This window comes from Enhydra lutris, unplaced genomic scaffold (genome assembly GCF_002288905.1).
Source record: "Enhydra lutris kenyoni isolate GAN:26980312 unplaced genomic scaffold, ASM228890v2 scaffoldscaffold3, whole genome shotgun sequence".
Classification (NCBI taxonomy): Eukaryota; Metazoa; Chordata; class Mammalia; order Carnivora; family Mustelidae; genus Enhydra; species Enhydra lutris.
This window is the reverse complement of record NW_019154087.1, coordinates 33,551,136-33,570,218: the sequence shown is the minus strand read 5'-3', so window position 1 is coordinate 33,570,218 and position 19,083 is coordinate 33,551,136. Positions and strand designations below refer to the sequence as shown.

The 19,083-nt window shown below is 39.2% G+C and overlaps 1 protein-coding gene across 2 annotated transcripts in view; it reads right to left on the bottom strand.

Moving 5' to 3' along the window:
• Positions 1-17,938, bottom strand: part of LOC111155624 (unc-5 netrin receptor C) — a 354,147-nt gene extending 336,209 nt beyond the window's left edge. For both annotated transcript variants that reach the window (XM_022515897.1, XM_022515904.1), the window contains exon 1: positions 17,593-17,938. In XM_022515897.1, the coding sequence (XP_022371605.1) occupies positions 17,593-17,716 (124 nt within the window). In that variant the 5' untranslated portion in view covers positions 17,717-17,938. The remainder of the gene's footprint in view (positions 1-17,592) is intronic.
• Positions 17,939-19,083: the final 1,145 nt, after the last annotated feature.

Genomic DNA, 19,083 nt, shown 5'->3' with positions numbered 1-19,083 from the left:
CTTAACAGACTAAGATACATGCTAGAGGCTTATTTACTTTATAGTGGAAAGAAATAAGAAAAAATACTCTATAGGGCAATTTTCCAAACAACAACAATCTGAACATAAAACCATTTTATCACATGATACAAAAATGAATTTATTTAGCAGTATTCCATATGACAAAATTCTATAATTAATCAGAAAGCTTCTCAGGGATTCTGGGTTGCTATCTGACTTGTAAACCTTTTTTAACTCCCCATTCTGTGTTTTGGCAACTTGATCAGACCAGTTAGAGTCCAACTGTAGTCACATTGCTTACTCATCAAATGTCTGAGGTTTATTTTCTTCAACCAAGTTCTTCACTACTTAACGTTAAGCCCTGAATTATAGGGCAGACCATACGAAGTTAGGAATGAATTTCTGAAGGAAGGGTAAGGAGTTTGGCCCTTCAGGTAGGTTTTAAGGGACAGTGAACTTTCACTCCCGAGACTCTCTTCACTTTCTACCTAACAACTGCGTATTCAGCTCACTAACCAGTAGCTTTCAAAAGTGGATGATGAAGAGAACCTGGAAAGTTCCCCACTAACTCCACCACCATAAGTTGTCACCAAAGCCCCTCCAAGATGTACAATTTATGCATAAACAAAATATGTATTCATCCAACATCATCCAAAAGATCTACATTGCATGCCCCCTGTCTGTGTCGAGCACCATGTCGCACGCTGGAGATTCCATGAAGAACATGGCTCCTGTCCTCCTCATGCTGTCAAGCTAGCTGGGACGAAGGGAAAAGAAGATTGCTATAGTTGGATGTGAAAGGTAGCTTCACGAGGGAATAAAAATCTAAACTAAGGCAAAAAGATGGAATAGAAGTCAGCCAAGAGGAAGGGATGGAACATGAGGCGTGAACACTTGTTCACAGCAAAGAGGATAAGCCACCATGCTCACTCACTGCCAGCTTGCTAAAAAATCTCTGAAGGATGTTCCCTCCTAGAGCTGCACTGGAACACCCTGTGCCAGATCTGGGGGAGGTGAATGGTCTCAGGAGGCTCTAACACAGCTCCAGTAACAAAGTTAGAAGGGTAAGAAAAAATATCTCTGTCAGCAGCATTAAGAACTTTAGATCTGATTCCAGATCTGATTCTAGATACAGTGGAAAGCCACCGAAAGGTTGCTCTACTGATGACACTGGTCAGAATGTGCCTGACACGTGTGAGGAGGACAGATGAGAGCAGGGCAGGACAAGAAGCAGGAGGAACCTTCTTCAGTGATCCAGCTAGGAGAAACGGACATATGTGAAGCATGTTTAGGTAATACATATCATCTTTTGTAATAAAACATCCTTAAAGGGTTGAACATGTTTGGGGGTAGCTCAACCCGTTAAGCCTCTCACTCTTGATTTTGGCTCAGGTGATGATCTCGAGGTCCTGGGATCAAACCCTGCCTCCAGCTCTGAGTTCAGCAGGGATTCTGCTTGAGGATTCTCTCTCTCCCTCTCCCTCTGCTTCTCACCCCACTTGCAAAGGCATGAGCATGCACACATTTTCTCACTCCAAAAAAATAAGTAATCTTTTTTAAAAAAGGGGTTGGGCATGTTTAAATGATTGCAAATATAAATATATAAAGTCCCTAAATATATTTGACTCTATGAAATAATTTAATTTTTATTTGTTTGCTATAACAACTTGGTTTTTGGGACGCCTGGGTGGCTCAGTGGGTTAAGCCGCTGCCTTTGGCTCAGGTCATGATCCCGGGGTCCTGGGATTGAGTCCCGCATCAGGCTCCTTGCTCAGCGGGGAGCCCGCCTCTCTCTCCGCCTCAGCCTGCCCCTCTGCCTGCTTGTGTGCTTTCTCTCTCTCTTTCTGACAAATAAATAAATAAAATCTTAAAAAAAAAACAAAACACTTTGGTTTTCTGAATTGCTCCCTTCCCCACCACCCTGCAACAAAACAGTAGCAAATGAATACACATTCTGGCACAAAATAGATATTGTTCATATCATATTTTTTTAAACAACCCTCATTAATCACACAACAGAACTTCCTAAGATAGTTTAATGTTCAGAAAATTAGAGTTTTGAGAAGCTTGTGTTTATTAAAAAACAAACAACAACAAAACAGGTATAGCCTAGAAGAAGGGTTATAAAAAACGGTCTCACCTTTTTAGTGGTTGCAATTCCCACCCCCACCCCCGGAAATCTTTAAAAGAAAATACTACAAATCAAATGTTTAATACAGCAAAACCAAACAACAAATAATCAATCATTAAAAACTTTCTAGGCTGCTTCTGTTGGGTTCTTCAAATGGAATAAGAACCTATAAATACAAGAGATTTTTATAATTATGTTGGGACTAAACCACACTTTATTCCCAGAATTTTTATTATTTCTCCCTGGAAGAACCTGGATGTTTCCTACAATACTGCACTTGAGAAAGTGAGGAAGGAAGGTTAGTGTTAAAAATAAAAATGTTAAACTCTGCTTTTCGGTCAAAGAAAATGACAAAGGAATCAGTGTTCTACATGGCTATTTAGTGTTTCCTGTGTGCATACCATTTTGGTGCGGTGAATGAGTTACCCTATTTGTTTATTTAGTTAATAATGCTTGTATTACATTCTACTTGTTAACGGTGTACAGCTGCATTGTTTTGGGTTATTAATGTTTGGGTTCTGTTCTTCCTATCAAATTTGACACATCTTGATAAAGAAGGTTTTTATGTTTTGTCTCATTTGAATCTTACAATGAAGCATTTTAGACAATATAAAACAAAAGAACAAAAGGGATTGTTTAATGTCTGTGAACTAAAAAATGTAATACTGAATTTGTTTGTAGTTAAAAGCATTACATCCATATTTGTTTTCAAAATAGGGTTGTTACTTAAGCAACTTTCATTCTTTTAATACATGCTGGAAAGCTTTTTTCAAACAGAACTGTTTTGTGAATTCTGTCCCCTTTCCCTCCTTATAAATCATAAATAATACATGTATACCATTGAGAAATTATAGAATTCAGCTACAGTTGGTTGGTTCATGAACTAATCCATTAGAAAAATACTTTATTAAAAGCAGCATTTAACATAATTAGTAAATGTCAGTCATAATATATGTATTTAATAGTTTGGTATCTAATTACTTTCTCTTTTTGGCCTGTATTATAATAAGACCCTTGCACACATAAAAACTTTGTCCTTGCTCAGAAATTTGTTTAGCAAATTTTGCTTCTACCTTAAGATCAGTAAATGCTTTGGAGTGTAAAATTTTCTGATATAAGTGAAGAAATTTAATTGTTTCTCTGCCTTCAGAAAGAATTTAAGTGTTTGCAAAAAGTAAAGAATTTGCTTTTTTTCTTTTCTTTCCTAGCCTTTTAACCTATATTTGTCTTTACAAATAAAGTTAATTATAGTGGAGGAAAATATGAGCTGACTTTTTTCTTTGAAGTTTGTTTAATACTAGCTTTTTTTTTAAGGTTTTATTTATTTATTTGGGAGAAAGAGAGGGCATGCTGTAGGCGGGGTAGAGGGAGAAGCAGAGGGAAAGGACAAGGAGTCTCCACACTGAGTGCAAGGAGCCAGAGCCGGAGACAGGGCTCCCTCCCATGAGCCTGAGATCATGATCTGAGCTGAAATCAAGAGTCCGGTGCCTAACCTACTGAGCCACCTAAGCACCTCTTGATACTAGTCTTAATAGAATATATTCTAGAGTCAGAATTTGGAGCACACACAAAAAATATGCTAACCTGATTGTCCATAAAACTGAAACAAACGTGCTGACGTTCCAAAAATTTTTTACTTGTACCATTAAATTTTCATAACCAAGGATAAAAATGTGATTTTAAAAATCTACCAATTTCTTGTAAGAATTTTACCTGCGACAAAGTATGTTTTCATCCCTTCATCTGGCATTTTTCCACCGGATGAGTGCAATCCTCTTGTTCCTGTGACATACTTAATTATTTTCATAGCTGTGCCAAATGACAATCGTTGTATAGCATAGACCTATGTAATGAGAATGCGAGAGAAGCAGCAACAGCAATTGCTAATGCACATTAGATGCTTATCAGGTGCTGTTCTTGGTTACTCACTGTTGGTAACTGTTCATCCTCACAACTCTACAGTGAAAATACTATTATTATTCTGATATTCTACTTGCAAATGTGGAGTGAAACTAAGAGATTTTTAACTTGGATGCAATTTTCAAGCTTTTTTTTTTTTGAGTTTTGCAGTTTATTTCCCTTCACCACAAGATGGACTTAAAAGCTGCTATTAGTAATTCCCTAGCCCAGTTACCACATGAACACTCTCGGAAGTAGACATCCATATTTTTTCAATGAATTCGGATTAATTTCCTATGTCAGGAGATTACTGAGTCCACACATATGCATACATTGAATATGTTTAAGTCTCTGATAGTTAAGAAAAGGAAATGTAAAACTACAAAACGGAAAAAAGAAGAAAGCTGAAACCATTCACCATTCTTTTTTTTTTTTTAAGATTTATTTTATTTTATTTTGTTTTGTTTTGTTTTGTTTTGTTTTGACAGAGAGAGAGAGCACAAGCAGGGGGAGTGGCAGACAGAAGGAGAGGGAGAAGCAGGCTCCCTGCTAAGCAGAGAGCTTGACTAAACCACCCAGGAGCCCCCACCATTCACCATTCTAAACAGTCATGATAATCACACTGAAGAATAGGCATCATCAAAGATTATTTTTTTGAGATTTTATTTATTTATTTGAGAAAGAGAGAGACAGCATGACCAGGGGGGAGGGCAGCGGGAGAGGGAGAAGCAGATTCCCCACTGAGCAGGGAGCCTTATATGGGGCTGGATCCCAGGACCCTGGGATCATGACCTTAGCCCAAGGCAGATGCTTAACCAACTGAGCCACCCAAGCGCCCCAAAGATTATTTTTATTTTCTAAGCATAAATATATTCAATTGAGCACCAAGTCATACTATTTATTATATACACTCAAAATGTTTTTAATGTAATTTTTCATACCAAAAAAAAGATACATTTGTACAAGTACCCAAGAAAGCAACGGTGCATTGACATTGAGGGACTGAAGGGTAATTTTTTTCTAAAATCTATCCCAAATTCTAATATAATAATTGTCCTATTTCAACCATCCAGAATCACCTTCTTTCCTACATAATTCAATTTCATAATACTGGTTCACAGATGTGTACAAAGTTTTTGTGTGGCCAAGTATCCTGATATTCTTTATTATCTTGCAACAGAATTAAGTTTTATGCAATAGCAAAAGAAAAACATATGGAAAATTGTCACTTTTAGCAGATGTAATCTGAAAAAAATAAAGTGGGTTTAGAATTAAAAGCCAAAGCCCATTGGTTGAAATGAGGCACATTTCCATTTGTTATTAATGTTTGAGTTACACACTAAAAATGAGATTAGTCATCAAGGCCCTCATGAAGTATGGTAGTAAACGGGATTTTGGTTAGTCATTTAATTGCATAAGCTCTGCCCATGTAACCTCCAATTCTTTCAAAACAAGCATTTACAATGGCTAGAACTGAATTAAAACAGTTACCAAAACAACACCAAAAAAATACTTCTTGATTTTATTAAGAAATGTTTGCATGAAAATCTGAATAAAAAGGAGATCCCTGCCACCTCATTAGGATTAAATAGTAGTCCTTCTCTTCCTTTTTTGTCTTTTGTTTCTTTTCTTTTCTTTGTCAAGCAATGCAGGTTTATGTGAGGTGCTTTTTTTTTTTAAATCATATTAAAAAATTGACTTTAAAAAAATAAGAAAATAAATGATGTCTCAGGTTTGACTAAATTTATAAATAAATATCTTGGGGTAGACTTAAATTTATGAATAAATTCTCAAATTTAGAAATAAACTGATAAATAATTCTGCATGCTTAAAAGCGTGATGAGAGTCCAAATGGCCATGTGAAAATATACGCAAAGCTTATGCCCAAATGATTGAAGTTATAAGCTTTAGCAGGGCTCCCCACTGTTGCCTTGTACAGCGTTTCACTAATGGTCTGATAATGGGGGTTCGGCATGGAGGTTCTTGTAATACTTTTATCATTGTGTAAGCACGACAGCCACTGATAATTATTGCTCTGTTCTCAGCTCACACACTAGATTACTAAGCAACCCTCACATTTTGTTTCCACAATGGCCTATAGTTATAGAATGCTGTCTTTGAGAATTCTTTAAGATGAGACTTATTAAACTCTTGGATTCTAATATAATTTATAGTAAAACACCCTACCTTTCAGATGATTAAATGGAGATTAGAAAATATCCAAAAGATGGGGAAGAAAGAGGAGGGGAGGGTATAAAATGGACATTTTAATTTTTTATTTCATTGCAGGAAACATCATATTGCTTTTAAAAATAGTACCATAGTCATTATCTTAAAATATTAACATATATGAAATTATACCTCTGTTTTCACTTTTTCCCTTGTTCTCTTTTCTCAGTCACCTTGTGTTCCCCCTCATTTACACACATTTACCCTCATTTACCCTCATTCACTCCCCCTCATTTACCCACATTTACACACATCCCAGGGCCTGTTGTTTCAAAGTGCACTGGCAAACTAAACATTGAGGCTTACAGAAGAAAAAAAAAATCACATCCCTTAAAATGAGTATCTCAAAGCAGTGCACGTTATTATGTGCTTCGAAGGAAACAACTCTTTCTGGATGTCAGCTTAAGCTTCTCCATATGATTTTTCTCAGACTTCCTTTTAAAACCATCACTGCCATTTATTATCTTCTTGTTATATAGACTGTTACTTTTGTTTCATCACAAATCTTTGCCTGTTTATTAGCAGCCCTGCCACTACGATCAGATGGCATTTGTTTTACTTAATGTATGTAGTTTTAGAGAAAAATTATAGAACTGCTCTTACTGCATTATATGAAAAAATTCCAATGTACATTTAGCTGACACCGCATCAGCTGCTATTTAAACTGGGCTTAGCTAATGGACTTTTAATGTCAGAGGGGTTACACGCAGTTACTGGCTATTAGCAGAAATGGCTCCTTTCTAGAAAAAAATCACTTTTCCTCAAGTGTGTTGTTTGAACATTCCTTTCCCTAATTTAGTGACTGTCACTGAATGCGAAACAAACTCAAGGACTCTGGAATGGGCTGTTATCTTTAAGACCCTCTTTTTAACCTTGCAATTCAGCATTAAACAGGCAACCACCCTCATTAGCATTTAGGCTTGTAATCACAAAACTTTGTGAGGCACTATTATTTATTTTGCCATTCTTAGCAGAGTCCTACACATTTTGTTAGGAGAACCCCATATCATCCAAGAATGTATGACATGTATGATAAGAGAACATACATGACAGTATTCTGAACACTAGCATTTCTTTGCACCTTTTAAAATTCTAGTTCAGGAACGCCAAGTGATGTGACAATGTATGGCAAGAATTAATATGATACATACTAATATGTATACATATTTAATGTTAATTAATTAATATGATACATATGATACAAGAATTATATGATACATCACATATTGATGTATCATATAAATATTTATATATTAACCTGCATTTAACACAATTTTGAACATAAGCAAGGAAGTATATTATTCCTCTATCTGGAATGAAATTCTGAATCTTCTTTCATTAGTAATAACCTTTTCCCCTACTCAGTTAACTTTGTATCTTTGTTTGTTTAAATAAAGCTTTCAATGGATGTGATAGAGATACTGGGAAATAAAACCACCTGTCCAGGATCTAAGGGAGTCCAAGAAAACCAAATATTCTGCAGTCTGGAAACATAATCAATCTAAACTTAATCAATCCACACTTGATTAAGAAATTGAAACAAATCATCACAGAATTCAGGGAAGAACCACACAACTGACCTCTCCTTCCATCAGGGCACAAAAGAGGTCACGTCAGGCAGGGTGTTTACCAGGGAAATCTTTCTTCCAGAGAGTACCTGGTGAGGGAGTCATGCATGTGGTTGAAGATTTTGCCTCTCCACGCATGGAAGTTATTCTCTCTTGGCCAAAAAATTATAGTCCACCAAGTAGGAAACAACGGGCATTTCTCCACATGTTGAAATAAGCCAGTAAAAGTGGGGATCCCTTAGTTTCTCTCACATGGAAGATAAGAGAAAACTTGTTTCTATAGATAAGCCATTTTGCCAAGAGACAGAGGAGTCTCTACTGGTGTCATATTATGCAAATGACTTAACACCTGGCTGAGAACAAGGAACTTTTTGCAGAAAAGTAGAGTATAATTTTTCAGTTAGAAAGCAGTGATGAAACCTGCTTCTTCTTTCAATGACTACCTTTATGAATTTGTTTTACAAGTAAGTTTTATTTTCATTTTTTGATAGGTGTTCTTTGTTTTCTAAGGATGTTGCCAAGGTGCTTCAAAAAAACTCTCCTAAAGCAAAAATAGTTACACACAAGCACGCACACACAGACATAATTTGTGCCAGCATATATATGCTCCCAGGGAATTACTGAACTATATTTGTCTATTCCTAGTAAGTCTTCATTTCATTAAGACTCTGCCTGGAAATACCCCGTAGGAAATAATTCTATAGTTATTTAATTCAATAAAAAATGACATGTACCTTTCACGTTATCATCATTTCTAATAAATCTAATAAACTGATTACTCCCACCCCTACTGGGAAAATATTATCTATTGTTAAAACTTTTCCTAGCCATCCTTTTTATTTTTTTATTATGTTATAGTAAATAAACTATACCTCTTTTCACTGTGGTCCTTCTAATTCTACATAAATATATGCATGTGTATGTAAATTTAAACAAAAATAAATATTTTGATCAATATATAGAGGTCAAGATATAAAGAATTGATGATACTTTCATAAAGATAAAATTCCATTTAAGCAATATTTCTGTTGAAGAACTGTCCTTAAGAACGCCTACGTAAACTGGTTGATGGATATTAAGGAGGGCACATGATGTAATGAGCACTGGGTGTTACATAAGACTGATGACACTGACCTCTACCTCTGAAAGTAATAATACATTATATGTTAATTAATTGAATTTAAATTAAAGAAACCCACCTACATAATTCTAAAAATGCTACTGGATTTCTTATGTACATGAGATTTAAACTACGATGTTCATATTCTTATTAATGACAATATTTAACAGAGTAGTTCAGGAAATGAGAGTGCATTTTATAATGACCACTGGAGGATTAATTATATATTCTATTACTAGTGAAATAGACTCAGACACCATATATCAGGATCCCACTAATTAAGCCTAGATTTCTCAAACAAGCACATCCTGCTCAAATAGGTCCAAATAAAATCCAAACATAATTTTTTTCAAGTATACACCTTTTAAGTACTCTCCAAGTTCTCCTGCTGTGTAAACTGAAATTGGTGCAGACCAACACTCTTATTTAGATAAAAGTTGCAAGTCAGAGAGCTTGTTGAATAATATTATGATGAAATGCTGATCTGAGGTCTCTATTCTGGATACCAAAAATAATAAATCATTTGAACATGCCTGTTTTTCCTCAGCTTCTGAGAGCAGTTACTGAAATGGGCTTCTGTTTTCCACCAAGCTGCATGCTCGGTTGGTGATGGCTGTGGCAGCCTGGGAGGGAAATGTCTTAGGCTCTTCCAAACCTTGAAAGTGATCCCTAATACATTTTTAAAGCTTATATTCTTTCGTCATCTTATGAAGATCCAGAGGAAGAAGGAAAAGTTGCTAAAGAAAATGACAAGCATAATTACTGTTTTATTTAGGATGACTTCAAGATTGCTGCTTGCTAAACTTGAGCATTTCCACTGGGTGGCTACAATGTGTATATTTGGCAAATTCTTTATTCAGGGGAAGAGAAAATATATCATTTTCCCCTTATCAAAAGTGAAATTAAAATGTCAACATATTTCACACAGACATAATGGTCAAAGTGAAATGACCATTATTTACTCTATCTTCCCAATCATAAAGTTTCTGTTGTGGTAGTAATTTGGTTATTTGCCTGGTTTGGGTCAGATATAAAACAGGACTCTGGAAATAACATGTAATAAAACAGCAGAGCTTTTTTCACTGATGATGATTTTCAGTTCCTGCAAAAGTTAGAGAATACCACTTGCTAAAGAGAGTACTCTTTGATCTGGTTGTAGAATGGACTTTTTTAGATTCCTGAAATCTAGAAAGATAGGAGAATGATTTAAAATATGCAATTTGATTACAAGGAACAAACTTGCAAATTCAGAGATTAGAATTGTCCAAAATTGCTCTCTTTACTTTTATACATGAATGTAATTCATTATGCTTATAATTATAAGTGGATATCATCACACCACACACCTTATCACATTGCACAAAACTTCCATGGTCTAACAGAATACACATTATGAATTAATTTAAAGTGATTACATTTCTATGCAAATAGCTTACTTTGTTTTTATGCTACTCTTTTATAATTTATACACACTAATATTCTTGGGGTTTTAGCAACACCTGCATTTCCATTCATGAACATATCTGCCCTTATAACTGGGCTGCAAATGTATTTTGATACAAGTATCCTGAAACAGGCACTGATATGCCAGTGCTAATCCGTTTTTTTGTTGTTGTTGTTGTTGAAAAGGAATGCTCATATATAAGGGTTTTCTTCTGAACAGGAAAAACAAAACAAAACAGAAAAGACCAAAAAATATAGTTGAGTTCAGGCAGTTCATGATTAAATAATCGATTAAGACATTGACTAAAACTGAGAGATGTTAGCATTCATCAATAAACTTGTTAAATGTGTTGAGGGAGTTTCCATTGTTTAATCTCCTTAGTTGGAAGAGAATAGAATACATGTTTATCTACATGAACCATTTTTATGGCTTTCATAATTGCTGAGAGATGAAACTAGCCACAGGACCCAAATGACAATGATTAATGAAGATAAAAGTCCTATCTTCACACATTTTTAAAATAAATAAGGCTGGTTACTGTGGAATTAAATTTGATTAGTCAATATCATCTGTTAACATGATTACTTTGAGCCTCCATATTTAGAATGAGAACTCTAACACCGCACACCAATATAATGAAGTCTCACCTGGTTCCCCTCACTCTCACATTCCCCTACCAGGCTGCATGGAGATAGGGTTTGTATTTAATTAAAAGAGGGTATTCCCCAAACATTGGAGTTTTCAGATATTAGACTTCACTTTTGCCACACAAAGCATTTTTGCTCTCTGCTAATAAAAAGTATAATGACATTAAGGACAATTATCTGCATATTTGGCACTTTCAAAGCTATAGCTCGCTTTCCAAATTATAACTTCAATTTAATCGATGTTACCATAACTTTAACACTAAAAACTCCATGTAGAAAGCTAGATATGTTTTTGGTACCTCGAAAATCTGGAAATATTCTTTGTGTATTTCAATACCTCATTATATAATCCCAAAGCAGCAACGTTTGTAGAGGTAGGAATGCTCAAGACGAGAAAACACATTACAACTTAAACACAAACTCTTCTTTAAAACCTGAAATTATAGAACAGTATTTTCTAACATTTTGCTTCTGAAGAATCAAAATATTGTAAACATAATACATGTATCAGGTTTTCATGAAAAGGCAAAAATTCTTCTGAGAGCTCTAATCAGGTAGAAAGAATAAAAAAGTTTACTATCTCTGGTCTTCTTAGCTCATAAATTACCATAAAATCTTTTATTAAAATCTCCATAAATGTGGAGAAGACAAATATTTAAAATAAGAAAAACTATAAATTTTCAATTATTGGATTTATTTTTAAGATCTAGAAAAAAAGGAGACAGTAGTATTTTAGTATTGCTCAAGGCAAACTTAATCCACCTTAAAAACGTCACATAAAAAAATAGCACTGAGTTTCAAAGAGTCTCGTTCTAGTTTAAATATCCTTGGACTAAGCAATACTGGGACAATACCCAAGGTCTCAGTTTCATGTAGCCCTCCTCCAGGAATACATAAGCAATACCAAATCCAAACAGAAAGTGAAATCAATGAAAAGTCCATAAATAACTTTCAGAAGTTAGGATAATAAAGAAAGCAAGTGAGAAAACTGGGTATCTGTGAGAGTAGAACAAGCAATCAAAAATTAAAGCCAGAATGAAAATACTGTAAGAAAAAGATGTCTTAACTCTAAGTAACATAAAATACTCCACAAATCCCTAGTGTTATCATACAAGTTAGCTAGAAAACAACATGCCCACTAATCATGAACAAAATAGAAATAACCATTAAACAACAAGAACCAATTAAATGTGAAAGTGTCAAAATATGTTATCTAGATTATCCACGTTGTTCTAAATTATGATAGTAAAACTCTTTATTGCAAATTTAATTCAAATATATGAAAAGTCCTGGTGAATTTGCTTTGCCTTCAAATCCACCTGTTTTTCTATGTTTCTCCGTGTTGTTTCAACATGCATTCAATTATGTTCTTTAGACAATATATCTTTGCCATTTTTTTAAAGGAAAACTATTGACATTTACATAAAGGGTTGATTTTCCTTAAAATTTTACCTGAAAGCCTGGCACTTGGCATGTCCCTCCCCCACCCCACAAAAAAAGTTTATGGATTTACGGAAAGTTTCCTTTCAATACTCATTGTAAAGACAGAAAGTCAAGGGTAGAGCTTGCAGCCAGGACTTAACCAGCAGTGACTCAACATGGCATTTTTAGAACTGGCATTAGGTTAATTTTCCCAGAGTGAGCAGAAAGGAAGAAATGGGGTTATGAAGGGAGAGAGCTTCCCCCAGACTGACTCTTCAAGGAACCATGCAGGTCACTGTCCAGGAGTTTGCAGTGATCTATTTCGGAACATCTCTTCATACAGCTTCATTTAGTGCTTTTGGGGAAGGAGAGTCTGCAGTAATTCCCAGTCTGAGTTCACAGTTATTGACCTTTAGTTTCTTTAACTTCTAGATTCTTTGCCAGTGGTTTACAGAGTTAGAAGCCAAAGAATAATGTTTACTTCCTATGGGCCAGGTATGGCCCTAAACATTTTACATGTATTCATTCAATCATAACAGGACTAAAAGGATGTATTATCTTCACTTTACCTCTGTGGAAACTGAGGCACAAATGAAGCTAAATAACTCACCCATGGCCACACAATTAGGAGATGGCAGAAGCAAGATTAGGAGACACTGATAAATACTAAGCCAATGAGCAGAGTGGGCACATACCACAACAACCCTTAGCTTGTGCCTCCTTAAAGCCAGAGCAAATGTACATTAAATTTAATTAAGATTTAATATAAGTTAGTTGCAATGCAAATTTGGCATTGGAACACCCCATTTCAAATCAAATTGCCATCCTTAATTTCTTTAGTGTAGAAATTCTGGAAACCCCACCACCATTCCCAATAGAACCTTAGCCTGACCTATGTTCACTATCTTTGATACTTGAATCCAGAAAGTACTATACCTATGCTGACTGTCATTTTTCAGAAAGTAAGTTATAATTATATGCTTCTAAGTCTGTCTTCCTTGAGGGCTGAAACTGCCCCTTTTAACTTTGTGTCCCTGACAAATAGGACACAGTCTCAAGTGCATGGCAATTGTTTGTTTAGAATTTTACTTCTAATATCATACACTATCCAGATGAGCTAATGGGTTTCTAATCTGTGGGGAATGTGAACAGGTTTGTTTTTAACTGCCACAAATACAACAGTAAAAAAAAAAAAAATGTAGACGAAAAATTGCAAGGCAAGGACTCTAGCTCAATCCCCACCCCCACTCCTCTCCCTTATTATCTTCCTGAAGTGGTTGCAGCCTGTAATTTTAATGTTTCTTCTGAGAGTGACTCCCTCTGCTGCTCCAGCAAAGCCATGACCTAAATCAGAAAAGGGCTAAATGCAGTTCAGGCCTAACAGAGCACACCCTGGCTGTTGGCACTAATTGGAGAAAGTAGCATACATTAGAAAAACAGTTATTTTTAAGTCTCAACAATAATTCTAAATAAGCTAGGAGGGCTTGCTTTGGGAGAACTCATGCCTCCTTTATGTCTTTGGGGAGGTTGCTTAAAAAAGATCAGTATAAATTCTGATCAGGACATCCAGGTCCCAGACTAAAATGGGATAGTCTAAGAACTTGCATTGCTGAATGCTGAATCCCTAGTATCCAGGGTACAGAAGACTAAGGAATCAGTGCATGTTAACAATCCAATAGTTTTTCCTTCTTTGCAAGTATTTCAAAAGTTCGTCCTCTTGAGGCATTTTAAGCATTCCTTAAGCTAGAATACATGAAATTATTTTTTCTAAACAAAAGTAAACTAACCTACTTTTCCTGACTGCAAATGCCAAATGTGATTTTATGAATTTATTCTGCTCCTAAAATGGAGAAAGTATGTGATGTAATGAAATTCAGTTATCCTTTGTGCCAACTGTCTATTTGTACCACAGCAATATGCACAAATGCGTGAAAGTAATTTAACTCTTTTGTAGGGTGTATACTATTTGTTTAAAAAATACATTATACATTAACTTATGGTAGTAGCAAATAGTCCCAATATGACTAGGGTTTTCACTAATTTTCTCTTCTGACTTTGGTGATGTTAACACTCATAACACTAGTTGGTGCTAGATAAGCAGAATATCAATGCTGTGTAATCCAGAAATGAAAGCATTTCTAAAACAGGAGGTACTAACTCTGAGGCACACTGATCAAATACTCTCTGTCTCTTTCTCTCTCTCTTTACCTAGTAAAATCTTTCATTCTTAGAAGTCAGAAGCAACACTATTTTTTTCCCCCAGAGCTAGGAGTTTCAGGCAATACTGAATGAAACAATTAAGGCATAGCCAGAAAGGAGAAAGTTGTTGCCTAAAGCCTGGAGAATCTCCCAAGGACCTGAATAAAATGACTGCTGTCTTCATTTAAACTACAGTTACAAAATATAGTACACTCACAAATAAGACCTATTATGCTTCTTTTTTCATCTTAAACATCTGTTGTTTTTTTGGCTACTTCTGAAGACATACATATTTTCTAAAACTGCTAATTTTTCTAGTACTTCTCTAACAACAGAATAAATAAATCTCATCCATATTGTCAAGTACTCAAATTAACTTTCTCATCTTAATTGCATATGTAGTTCCATTCATAAAAATAGTTCATTTCCATCTTTAAATGTTCAACACTTGGAAATCATACCTTGAGGGAGCAATAGTATCTTTGGTTTCCCTAGTGTTCTAGTCCAAAGAGAGAGGAGAAAGGAGAAGAAATTTAAAGGAAAAGGAGGTCTGAATGCCAGACCGATATAAAAGTGTGATTCTGAGAAGAATGTGTGCTAGTGGTTCAGTAGTAAACAGGCCAGGAAATGGGTTAGAGTGATGGTGATAGGGGCTGAGTTTGGTGCTTTCTACATTTTTAATACCTAACAGGCAACACAGGAAGAGCTGGTGTCCTGAAACATGGAGACTAACAAAGATAAAAGTGGTAGTACAGTGTCTTTCAAGACTACAAGATTGAAACATAGTTTATTCTTCAGCAACTGAAATAACTAAACAAACGATTTGGAGAGGAACACCACTGAAATGCACATACCCTACAGGATACATTTTATTTTTCCACTTAAGACCAGAGGAGCAGGTTCAATCCCCAATTTTTGGACTGCCTGGTATATAAGAAAAGTGCAAGTGGCACAGCTCGCTCACTCAGTCTTCGGCGTCTTTTTCTTTTAATCTCTTCTCCCTTCTTTCAATATTAATCCACTTACAATCTCTTGTTTGATTATCTTTATAGATTTTTTTTTTTTCCCCTGACTCCAGTCTTTTTAACGTGGCTGTAAGTAAGCTCTCGGCAAGAATCCTGTAGCTCCTGTTTGGCATCTTTGGGGACTTTAACTTGTCCTTTTCCCAAACAGTCCTCTCACCGCCCAGTGCTCCCCTGACCCACCCCCACCTGAAGCCCACCCCACGGCTGGGTCCTTTGTGCGCCCAATAACGGTAGACGAATCCCACAGGGAGTCACGCGATTGATTTCACGACTATTCATCAGGTTGTTCGCTTAAACTTCCAAACACTTCTCTCTAAACACCAGTGGCTGCTACTCAGAGAACTTCTTAGCAATTTCGAGAAATCTACAAGTGCATATGATCCTTTGCAAAATGGACAGACGAGCTCTGGAAGGACGCACAAGAAAATCAGGGCAAAACCTCGAGGATGGGAGGCATCTGGTAAGAGGGGAAGGAAGGATTTATGAGCGTCGCTACTGAGCTAGGCAGCAGGAAAATTTACTCCCGAAGTAGCATTCGCTAATTCACAAAGCCTTGCTAATCACTTCCCCCCTCATTCGGACCACACTAGCTAACGCTCAGCGCTCCCCTCCACCTCCAACACCCTCTCCTCCTAGAGCCTTCGCAGATCGGAGGGAATGCAGCCGGGTACCTCCAGAGTGTCCGAGCAACGCCTGGGGAGTTCGAGGCTATCGCCGCACCTCCTCTGCTCTCCAAATTTGGAAAGAAGTGTAACCGAGATGATGGGATCCCTGAATTACCTCCGAATGCTGCTTAAGCTTCCTTCAACCCCCGCCCTATGAAAAACGGCTGCTTCCCCTAAGCCAGCGACACCACAGAACTGGTCGAAAAGACCGAGGTGGGCGCTCTGCTTGACCAAAAGGTTGGGGGCCCAGGTGACCCGAAACAGACCCCAGAGGGGGCAGCGTTGGCTCTTTCCTGTCCTTCTCCCTTCCACTCAGCTTCCTGGGCTCAGAAGACTGAAAGCAGCCGTTGCCACTTCAAACTCGGAGGACAAGAAAGCAGTCAGTCCCCGTGCTTCCCCTCGCTCCTTATCTGCCCTCAACTCCGGACCGCTCCTCTCCACACCCCTGTTTTGCCCACGGCCCCGGTCACTTATTTTAAAGCTCAGATGCGTTAAATTAAAATGTCAGAGTTATCAACTGGCCCATTACGCGGGGGAGTTTCGTATTTGGTTTGAACAACCAGTCCGTTTCCCCAGAGCACTGGGGTTTTAAGTTTCTCCGTGGCTTACTGGGAGGAAGACTTAGAAAGGGTAAGAATGTGGAGGCGTGCACACCGCGGGGCCTGCCGCAGGCTGGGTGGCGGGTCCGGGTGGGCTGTGCATCTCCACAGCGCCCCAAGCAGCAGAGTGGCACCGGCGCTGGTGGGTCCTCGGCAGTAACGGTCACATTTCCTTAGCTGAGAGCCCTTCGGCGTCTAACGTGCTCAGAGACGCCCTGAAGATCCCGCAACCCCAGATGTGGCTCAGCGCGGGGAGCCTCTGCGTATCAGGGGGTACCTATGGTACGCCAGACAGCCACCCGCACCGAGAGTCTCTGCAAACCTCTGTGTGTACAATGCGCAACAACATGTGAGTGTGGAGCAGAAAGTGCAAAAGACACCCAAGGTACCCAAATGCCCAGAGACAGATAGATGTCGGTCCATACCCCGTGCGTCCCTTGACCATCCGTGCCCATCTCGGAAGATGGATTAAAAATAACAACCAGAGCTTCTTGACTAGTTGGGAAAGTGGAACGTGAACTGATTTCCAGTTGAAAGCAAAGAGGCGAATTAAGGAAGCCAGGAGAACTGGGGAGGAGGAGAGGAAGGAGGAGGGAAGAGAGAAGCGAAGGGAGGTGGCCGCGGAGCTTGGCGGACTCTCTTACCTTGAGCGGCCGAGCCGGTACCGCTGGCACTGAGGAGGGCCAGGGCAGGTAGCACGAGCATTTGCAACACGTATCCCAGTCCCAGTCCGCAGCGGGCCGCTGTCGCCAGTAGACCTTTCCTCATCGTCGACAGAGGTGTGCCGGGCAGAACCACACAGAGAGACGCGCCCACAGCGGAAAACCCCACTGGGAAGCCGCTGAATCCGTGCACCACGAAGCAGTCCGAAGAAATAATGATAACCAAGAGCCACACTCCACTTTCTCGAAGGGCAGGAGCCAAAAGGGGGTGGAGAGGAGATGCTAAGGAGGAGTTTGGCCGTCCCTCTTTCCCTGTGCCTTCTAACTGGCGGCTTGGTGAGCGGTTGCTCTGCCCCCACTTGGGAAGTCCGAGGAGGCGCAAGGCGGCCACCTCGCCGCTCCCCCCAGCCACAGGAAGAGCCGCAGCTCCGCCGCGCGCCGAGCCTGGACTGCTCTCCGGGTCCCCTCTTCTGTGCGGAACACACACAGGCAAGGGGAGCTGGGGCGGGGGGAGGCGGCGGAGGGAGAGGAAGCGAGAAGTGGGAGGAGGTGGGAGCAGAGGGAGGGAGTTGGGCACAGTGGGGCTCTCTGGTCTCCAATCTCAGTGTGCTCACGCCAGCGGAGAGACGTCCAGGCTGCCGCTGCTGGGTGGCCAAAAAGGGTCACCTCCTAGCGTTGGGGCGCACGGGTGCGCGGAGGCACTCGCGGTGGAGGCGTGGAGGGCGCAGCCCAACTCCGCCGGGGGGTAAGCGGTGGCGGGAGCGCGCCCGCCCGCGTTATGTAAGCAAGGATTGGAGGGAGATGCGCGCCCAGCGCCGGAGGTGGAGACGGGCTGTTGGTTTACCGGCGGAAGCCTGGGCGAGAGAAACCTGAGGGCAGAGGCGGCTGCGGAGAGTGGGAGCGCGCCTGCCTCCCGCGGTGCGCCAGACTCGGACTCCAAGAGCGCAGCGGGCGCGCCCCGAGCCTCTTGGCTGAATCCACTGGAGCTCAGCCTGCCGCCTGCCCGCTTCTCCACGGCGCCAGCAAAGCCTGACCCAGACTCCCCAGGACTGGACTCGCTCTACGACTTGGGGTCTTGCGATTGACTAAGCTGGTTGCGGGCTCGAGTTGAAGTCCGGCGTGGTGGGGATGAAGGCAAGAAGATTTTGCAGTGTCCCCATCCCGCTGCAATCTTGGATTGTCAGCGCCACTCAAACTGCTCTGTGTTCTGGGTGCCCATGACTTCTCCCTCCTCCGTAGTGGAACAGAAACTAAAAGCTAAAGGAAAACTCATTCTTCAAAAGAGCTTTAATTGCGTGCATCCTGGTGGCTGGCAATGTTGAGTATGTAAAGGGTGGTGAGATGATACCTGGTACGGGAACTCCCAGAAACAATGCACAACAAAAACAAAATTTGTAGACATTCATTTAAAGTGACGGTAGAACCTGTGACATGCTTTCCAAATTCCTAACAGTGTGAAGTAGGAACTCAAAC